We start from the raw sequence: 9,912 nt of genomic DNA, 5'->3' as shown, positions 1-9,912 counted from the left end.
GCAATTTCTTTTAAAACCAATTGATGTGGCTGACCATATTTCTGCCCACGCTACACTGAAAGGCAGAGGATGGTTAGTATAGGATGCAGCTGTCAACAGTGGGTGGAGCTACAATCACCATGTCATAGGTTTTCCAACATGGACATTCTTAAAACACACACACCACACTGAATCAATGTAATCATGCGATTCTGATGCGAGGGGTGCTATAACTCTGATCAAAGGAGTTTAATTATGACACCAAAACAACTGGACCCACAGCATCCAGAGGATTAGGTCTGTCAGATTTGACTATTTTGGTCATGTGCTTGGACTCCAATGATTGGCACATTCACTCAGAATGATTAAATGTAAAATACAATGTTCTGTGTGACAATGTGATTTTCACATTCATGAAAGCTTGCAAAAGAGTCAGAATGACTCTGTATCTGATAAGCCCACAGTGTTTGGCATTTAAATCATGTATCTCTCTAATGCAGGGGTGCCCAAACTCGGTCCTGGAGGGCCGGTGTCCTGCAGAGTTTAGCTCCAACCCTAATCAAACACCACCTGAAGCAGCTAATCAAGGTCTTACTAGGCATAGAAACTTAAAAGGCAGGTGTGTTGAGGCAAGTTGGAGCTAAACTCTGCAGGACACCGGCCCTCCAGGACCGAGTTTGGGCACCCCTGCTCGAATGTCAAGTATTTCACTCTCAGATTTGACCAGTTTTAATGAGAAATAAATCAGGTATAATATTATATAAATATTTTGCTATATTCAAATAAATAATTGAAATATGTTATATTTGATCATATTCAGACTTATTCTGAAATGTATGTTTCTAGTTAATTATGGTAAGTCTATGTTATTACAGTATCAGACATACATACGAACCCTTAGCATTTGATGGAGAATGGTGCACATCAACTGGGATCTAGCTGTCGGAGTAAATAGGGATGTAACGATGCACCCCAAGCCAGTTGAAAATCGATAAAAATATGTGACGATTCAAATCGGTTGAGATGTTAAACGAATCGCGATACCGTTGTTGGTGGGAGTTTATATGAATGTTTCTGAAGGGGAACTGACTGTCTTCGGAAAAGTTTAGATGATATTTTATTTTCATCTTGTCTCTGAATAATGCATATTATAGTAGTGTAGCACTGCTTTGTGTACAGCGGTAAACAAGGAAACGCTGTATTACTGCTGTTCCATCAGCGCCACCTGTTGGCAGAGAGTGAAACTGATTTTTCATTTAGCTCGTCTGCTGTTTTCGTCTCGTTCAGATGTTTTATGCAGTATAGTTTCACAAAGCTAAAGTCAGACCATTCTGTGCTTGCTTCAAATTTCGAAGTTATACGATCTGATTTTAATTAAAAACTGGTCATTCTGCATGTATGCAGCGTGTTTGTTTGGATCACGATTAAATGGAAATGGAAAGAGCACAGGCAAAGCCTTTGTTTTTAAGAAGAGATTTATGTTATTTGTATTAATTATTTAATTGATTTGGGATTTGTTTTAAAATTTAAATTCAGTTTTGTTATTTGACATATTTTCAATTTCACAACGAAATGTGCAGCATTTTGTCTGAGAAACAATAAAAGGACACTATGCAGCGTGTTTGTTTGGATCACGATTAAATGGAAATGGAAAGAGCACAGGCAAAGCCTTTGTTTTTAAGAAGAGATTTATGTTATTTGTATTAATTATTTAATTGATTTGGGATTTGTTTTAAAATTTAAATTCAGTTTTGTTATTTGACATATTTCAATTTCACAACGAAATGTGCAGCATTTTGTCTGAGAAACAATAAAAGGACACCTCATTTATAATTAGTCTTGAATCTCATTTTGTTAAAAAATCGTGAATCGTATCGCATCGTGAAATGAGTGATTCGTTACATCCCTAGGAGTAAACAACTTTTAGTTTCAATTTTAAAAACTGTATGTACGTTTTTGAAATATCAGTTTCAAAATCATTATGATGGTACACTGACGTCGAATAAGGCAAATGGCTTTTGTTTCGTTCCCACGCTCTGGGAGTATGTAAGTTTGGTGAAAAGTTCAAAATTCTGAGACAAGGGTGCATTGCCTCATGACAGTGAATTCAACTCACTTAACTGTACTGGGCTCCAAAGTCACAAAAATACACAAGCTACATACAGTAGCTTTAAGGGTAAGTACTGGGGATGTTCCAGAAATCTCAGAGTAAACGGATAAATCAAAAAAGCTTTGAATTCCAGGTAACCTTCAGAGTAAGTAAGGAGACACAGCAAGGTACTCTCTGAACATAACCTGCTCCGGGCAGGTCCAGGGATGGTTTATTTCAGAGGTATTTGGCGCATACATGATCTATTGATGAGGCTCCAGTAGGCCATTTGCTTTTTTTCCCCAATCAATCTTTCCTTTTAAATTTATTTTGCATCAAACAATAGTTCTTGTTTACAGTAATAAAACATCAAGTCCTGCCTTCAGTAAAGTAAAACACAGAGAAAGATGAAAAAATTATACACTTGACAAAAACCCAGGTTCAGTACTTCAGTAAACAGGCTAATGTATGGATTACATTACAGTAACGGTTCCCAGGTTCATTTCCGAATCAAACATAACTGGAAAATGACTCTCGGTTCAGTGAGGGAGCCAGATGTTAGCTCAGTAACAGATCTGAACAATTCAACAGAGAAACTCTGACTAACACGGAAAAGCTACTGTTATTGTGTGCTGTGGTGCTGCATAATGGTCTGCTAGGACATAAGGGGAGATATGATGGCTACTAAAGGGACAGTCTACCCAAAAATGAAATTTACAACTTCATGTCACACAGAACCCATATTATATTCTTCTTTTGTATTCTGCATAAGAAATGCATACAGGTTTTGAATGACAATTTGGGTGAATATCCCTTTAAGCTGCTGGAAGATGAACACGAAGCAGAGATCTGTGTTTCTTTACATGGTTAAAAAAAATAAAAGCATATGGGGCCAGATCCATTTGTCCTGGTCTTTGTGGGGTCCTTCATTATCTCATGCAGCTCTTGGATCTCTGCTTACCTTGAACTCTAAGAGGTTTTGCATCTGTTCCATCTCTGTGGTCAAAATGTCATCATCATCGTCATCATCATCATCATCATCTTCTTCTTCTTCTTCTTCGACGATTTCAATCTTCTGGAAGAAAGTTTCATGTTTTAGTTACTGGCAAAGATTGGATCAGAGTTAACATTAAACTCAGTAAAAGTTAATGAATATGTGGCTCATACCACATGTTTAGCAGAAGTGGAACCATCTGATTCATCGTTCACATCATCATTTTCCTTTAGATATAAATCACTGGCTCCATCTTTAAAATAAGGCAATTACTACACATTAAAATGGCTTGAACCAATAAATCAACTAGGGGTGCTCCGATCAGGGTTTTTGAGGCCGATCACAGAAAGCAGTATCTGCCGATACCGATACCAATCTTTTAAAGCCTTCTTTTTTATCATTTATAACTATTTATAGTGATACTCCAATCAGGATTTTTAGGCATTTATTCAGGGCCTGAATTTCATTTTTGAAAATGGGGGGAATTCCCCTCTTAGGTGTCTCTGTTTACCACAAACACAACATTTATCCATTAGTTTGATTTCAAATCCAAACATTGTCACTGAAAATGCTTTTTCAGCATTGCAATTCTTTTTTTTTTTACACAGTACAGTAATACAATCTTTCCGACAGTAAATATAAGCAACACATTATTCAATGCTGTTTAATTTTTGCATTTACTTCTAGATTTATATATTAAGTTGCTCAAGCAAGTGGCAAAACATTTAGACTACTTTTCTTACGTTATCACAAACTTACCATTGACAGAAATAGTCATCTCTACTGCCTTTCCTTTTGCATTGAAATCTTTATTAAATGCAATCCTGCAGTTCATAAAGAACTTTGTTTTCCTACCTCCACGAGTGCCATCTATTATTGCCTTGTTGATCTAAAAGTGCTCTTTCCCTTTAAACCTAGCCAAAAGGCCACGTGTTGACTGTGAAACACAGTAGACTTGAATAATATGCATTTATTTTATATAATTACTACATTTTCGTGTCAATCCATGTTTATATTTACTCCAAACAAGTACAATTTTATTTTACTGTTATTTTAATTCAGCGCTTGCAGCGCAGCAATAGACTCAGTGCGGAAACGATCTCTGCACTGCTGCAGACGCACCGCTCCCGAACGCACTGCCGGACCGCAACCATCTGCAGTGAGCACGCTTTATTAATCTGTTAACAGGAGCGCGGAAAAAATACGCACCACGTATGCACTGCAAACGGACTAATGTGAACCTGGCATTATGTGTGTGCGCTGCGAGTGTGCACATGTGCTCAGTCTCCAGGAGAGCGCTGAATGGTTAAACACTGGCAAGAATTAAAAAGTAGGCCTAATGCAATTTATAAACTTTAGTGACGATGTGACACTGCCTCGATTGTGCAAGTGACAATTCCTGTGTCAACTGTGCAGTGTGCAGCTCGCTTATAGACATATGCGATGTGGTGATTTGAAGCCATTTGCGTATAGAACATTAAAGCATGTCAACATATTCTGTTACACCAAATACACAAAATAATGATCTTTAAAAAAAGCGTCATATGACCCCTTTAAAGGATGTGAGAAGCAGCATTCTAGTTTTAAAATGAAATAAGACACATTATTAACTGCTGCATAAATTGTTAGCTCATGCACACACACACACATCCTAGTATCCTCTGACACATAGAAGGTTAAATTATGCTGAAAGCCAATGTGTGGCAAACAACTCCTCATCAGTGGACAGTCACACAGTATGGTCATGAGACGGCTCTACAGGGTAACTCATTAAATTCAGTTGATTTTTTTAGGTTAACCTAAAATTTGAATGTATATTTGAATTAAAATCATAAAAATATCGCGAACCATAACAATGTACCCAACATAACTGAAGGTCGATATACTCCTTGACAATAGCTTACTGCAGATAAAATATTGGGGGGGGATGAGAGGACTTATAATTAAATAATTACTGTATATGTTCAAAATGTCCATTACAAAAAATAACATAACATAATACCGGTCGCATGGTGTGATGATGATGAACCATTTTTAGTTGACAGGACTTGCATGGACTTGGACACATGAAAATTTTCTTAAAGTTCAATTTCAACTTGATTTCAAAAAAAGTATTTATATTTTAGAAATAAATATAATAATGTTGAATTTAAGTCCAACTCACTTCAAAAACTACACTTTAAAAAAAAAAGTAATTTAATGGACATTAAGGTAATTGCATAAGATGGACAAAATATTTGTGTGAGATTATATGTTTTCCCTTAATGAAAAAAATTAAATTTTCATCAATGGAAATTAAATGTACTCTAAATTTTAGAATGACTCTTAGATCTAACCACAAGAAATACATTCAACAAAAAACTAAAACAGCAAGCAGACAGTAAGTTAGAGACAAAGACAATCTGACTGAAAAGCACTGAGACTCATAATTTTACCTGCGTGCTGCTTCCTGCTGTTATATTTTGTCACATTTTTGTATCAATAGTATACTTAAATACAAATACAGAAATTATTCTCTCAATAGTGTGACATTATTTTCATCAAAAGTCTGAGGTTTTATCCCTAGAGGAAACGTGCCATGTAAAGTAATGAGCAGTAGTTTTGATAAATACCACCGGCATGATGATCGAATGTCATATTGGTCAGAGAAACAAATACTACTTAGAGAATCAGGTTACTGTAAGAAAATGCTTCCTTTTTTAGAATTATGAATAATTGAACTATGTTCACGAGGGGAAAATGTTATATTAGTTACATCAGAGCAAAAACAATCATATTTGTGCCACTGTATTACGCAGTGTATTTGTTTAGATATAAAAAAAGTGAAGAAAACTGTCCAGACTCCTGACCTTGATGATTTCAGTGTCCACACTGAGTTCACTGGCTGCCGCTGAGATCTTCTCTTTGCACAGAGAGCCCAGGCTGGTCATGCCTTTATCCCAGTAGCGCTTCAGCGTGTACAGGTCTCTGTCGCTAAACTGCGTCCTGTCCTGCAGCTTAATACACACTACACCTTTTATTAAAGCCATCATCAAAAACTGACAGTAAAGTGATCTCTGATGCACTAGAGAAGAGCAGCTGCACATTGGAGGCACTCACCGTTCTTTTCCGCGAGTTACTGTGAAGCCAGGGAGCCGACATGTTACTCGTCACCTAAAGAATACAAAGGAAGAAATTCAGAGAAAAAGAAATGCAGTATAAAAGGGCAGACAGCAACAAATGCACATGTACAGATAGACATCAACAGTGAATTCAACTGACTTAACCGTAGGGGGCTCCAAAGTCACAATAAATACAAAAAAATAACTGCATACAGTTGCTTTAAAGCAGGGGTTTTCAACCTGTGGGGCACGCCAGCACCTGTCAAAGGGGGCGCGAGCATCAGTTAAATCAGAGACGTTCTCTTGAGAATTTCTGAATATGAGTTAACAAATCTTTACCCATCCACTAGGGGGCAATCTGACTCCCACTGCTAGTCGACAGTTAGAGCAGAGTTGGCTCGAGTATCAGTCACGCTCAGTGTTGCCAAGTCCGCAGTTTTCCCACGGAATTGGGCTACTTTAACACTTGCCGCATTTGTAGTTTTGAGTAGCAATTAGGCGGGTTTTGTTGTGAAAACCTGGCAACCCTGGTCACGCTTATTGACAGTGTAAAATGATTTACAATTAGCCGTGTCGGAAATCCAACCACGGATTGGCATGTTGTTATCTCAGAAACAGGCTCAGCCATCACATTGAATCAGGTAAACTGGTTATATATTTATGTCTCAGTATAATTACGCACGCTATACCAGGGGCGGTTCTAAACCCTTTTTAGGTGGGTTTCAGCCCCCCTATCTGTCACCTTAGCCCCCAAAACTATCTTAACGATCAGGCCAGTGCTGCTTCCTCGAGAAAGGTTTTTATTCTCACGTGTTTTAAGACTTGTCAGTTTAAACATTAAAGTAATTTTAAGCCATTTAAGCCCAAGACATCTCAGTGCGGTACTGACGCGCTGTGATAAAGCGTTTCTATGCGCACCGCTCACACACCTGAAGTGCACAAACAGACAGCAGGTGAATACCAATCAATGGCTGTCTTGACAAGTATCCTTGTAAGCACAGTCGGTTGTTTTAAGTGAATGTAAACAGTAGAAAATATCAAAAGAAAATATCAAATGTACATCAGTATAACAGATCCGTGCATTTCTTATGTAAATAATGTTAATCAAGAAGAGCAAAAGAAAAATAGTTCGCTGCTTTTTTGGGGGGGGGGGTAAATTTAGGAAAAGGTTGAAGCGAATTACAAGGGTATTTGCAGTGGGCTGTGTTTACATTAATTCTGCATCATAAAAGCATTCTGAGGTGCAGGTACATTTGACCATTTATGTGGATTGTTGAGAGAATCACGATTCATTCTGAAAATCTTTGAATCAATCCACGAATCGCGATGCATTGATTTATTGTCCCAGCCCTAAATCTGAAGAATGTGTGTAACCAAACACCTGCTGGTAGCCATTGACTTCCATAGTAAGGGAAAAAAATTACTATGGAAGTCAATGGGGACCATCAACTGTTTGGTTACACACATTTTTCAAAATATCTTGTTTTGTGTTCAACAGCAGAAAGAAATTCACACAGGTTTGGGTGAACTATCCCTTTAACTATTTGTTATTAGCTATTAGTCAACTTATTAATAATTTTAGTATCCATTTATGTGGATTGTTGAGAGAATCACGATTCATTCTGAAAATCTTTGAATCAATCCACGAATCGCGATGCATTGATTTATTGTCCCAGCCCTAAATCTGAAGAATGTGTGTAACCAAACACCTGCTGGTAGCCATTGACTTCCATAGTAAGGAAAAAAAATTACTATGGAAGTCAATGGGGACCATCAACTGTTTGGTTACACACATTTTTCAAAATATCTTGTTTTGTGTTCAACAGCAGAAAGAAATTCACACAGGTTTGGGTGAACTATCCCTTTAACTATTTGTTATTAGCTATTAGTCAACTTATTAATAATTTTAGTATTTTTTTTTTAAAGGAATGCGCAAAATTAACTAGTATTGAGAGAGGATTCATGTGAATGTTGTTTTAAGTTCACTTGAAGTTGTTATAATGTTCTGTAATTATTATATATGATGAAATAGATTTGGCTTCCTATTATACTGTAATGTTGAATAGCTATAATTACTCATTTTATCCCCATAAAATGGGAAAAAATCTAATTAATAGGTGCACACATATCAGTGATGCTAGCTTTCATTCATTAAAGCAATAAGCCCTGTGAAGCCGTGGTTTACAGTGAATTTATAACAGCTAAGGGGCGTTGTTAGGTACGACGTGAAGCCCCCTTAGCTGTTATAAATTCACTGTAAACCATGGCTTCACAGGGCTTATTGCTTTTATAAAACGGTTATTCCATATACGTAGTAAGGTTTCACAAAATAAAACGGAGCAAATAAAGTGTAATGATATTAATAAAAACAGTATTCTTCCACCAAACAATGTAGTTCCTCAGAAACAGTTGTGGTTGTAACAAAGTGGTTGCCGAGCAACAGACAAACGTAAACAAAGGTGTATGTTACTTTGTAGAGTAATTTAGAACAGCTTTGAACGCGGCTCAACCAATCAAAATCAAGGACCGGAACTATCTGTTTTATAAAGTACTTAATAAAACTGTCATTAAACAAATAATTAAAATCTATCGTCTCAATGTTGTTTTCAGATTTCACATTCAAAGTGAAAATATATTTATAATTGCATATTTTAGACTGAGGGGCGATTAACTAAAGAAACCAGTGCAATTTATTAGTTAATTGTTCTTAAATGATGGACAGACCTAAGCGTTAACCTCATGAGAAAGGTCAAATTAATTTTGTATCAACTATAGTTTGTCACCGTTTATGTATTAATGTAACAGCCATTAATATTAAAACTAGGGCTGTACAGTAGGGGTCGACCGATTATCGGCGCCGATATTAAGCATTATCGGTTTCAGTCATTTTCAAAACCGATTCGCCGATAAAATAACAATTTTGAAACACGCTTTTTGGCTCTGATGCAGCCTGTCAGAACTCACCACTCTGTGGCCTAAAGCAGTCTCCGCCCCCCGCTCATCTGATTTGTTGGGAGTCACGAGTCAGACCAATCATGGACTAGTATCTGTAAATATTAAGCCGCAAAAATACTATTTAAATATGAATCCTGCATGTTCTGCATGTCTCTGTGTATGTAAATGGCACAGACGCGCGGTTTTGTTTTCTACACATACAAAGTGTGCGACACTCGCGGTGATTTCAGCTTCTGTCGTATCACTACACGAGGACATAATACATGAACAACATCTCCAGAACTCTGAGAGTCACTTCATGATCATTTGAGTAAAACTATCGCAGTGTTTCCCACAGACTTGTGGAGGCATATATATGCAAACTCATTCTCTGGCAACAGGAGGCGCTATTGGAGAGGTAGAGATCGAGGTTTCCCCGTAACGCTGTACACAAAGCAGCGCTCCGCTCACAAACGCTGCTTTATCAGATAGTCGGTTTCCTTCAGAAATACAGTGATATAAAAACACCCGCACTGGGTTTCAATTTTGAAACGTGCAGTTCTCATGTTTATTCAACGAAGTCGAAGCCTTTTGGGAAATCTATTTGTGGTGGTCAGTTTTGATATTGTGGCGGGCGCCACAAATAAATCAATGTATGGGAAACACTTACATACATAGGCTACAGAAACTTAAAAGTTCCTCATAGCAGCGCGTCAAAATATAAGTTTGGGTTAGCTTAAAGAAATGATCAGAAATATATTACTGTGGTGCAGTATGATATGCATAATACTACTACAACAATTATTACAACTTTT

General features: G+C 37.2%; 1 protein-coding gene across 1 annotated transcript in view; it reads right to left on the bottom strand.

The window, feature by feature from the left end:
- Positions 1–5,387: 5,387 nt before the first annotated feature.
- Positions 5,388–9,912, bottom strand: part of LOC107564203 (highly divergent homeobox-like) — a 14,851-nt gene continuing 10,326 nt past the window's right edge. The window contains exons 5-7 of the mRNA XM_016249209.1: positions 6,162–6,215; positions 5,912–6,058; positions 5,388–5,393 (exon numbers count right to left, since the gene is read on the bottom strand). Coding sequence (XP_016104695.1) covers positions 5,388–5,393; positions 5,912–6,058; positions 6,162–6,215 — 207 coding nt within the window. The remainder of the gene's footprint in view (positions 5,394–5,911; positions 6,059–6,161; positions 6,216–9,912) is intronic.

This window comes from Sinocyclocheilus grahami, unplaced genomic scaffold (genome assembly GCF_001515645.1).
Source record: "Sinocyclocheilus grahami isolate Dianchi unplaced genomic scaffold, SAMN03320097.WGS_v1.1 scaffold915.1, whole genome shotgun sequence".
Classification (NCBI taxonomy): domain Eukaryota; kingdom Metazoa; phylum Chordata; class Actinopteri; order Cypriniformes; family Cyprinidae; genus Sinocyclocheilus; species Sinocyclocheilus grahami.
The sequence above is the reverse complement of the archived record's forward strand: the minus strand, read 5'-3'. Positions and strand labels throughout refer to the sequence as shown.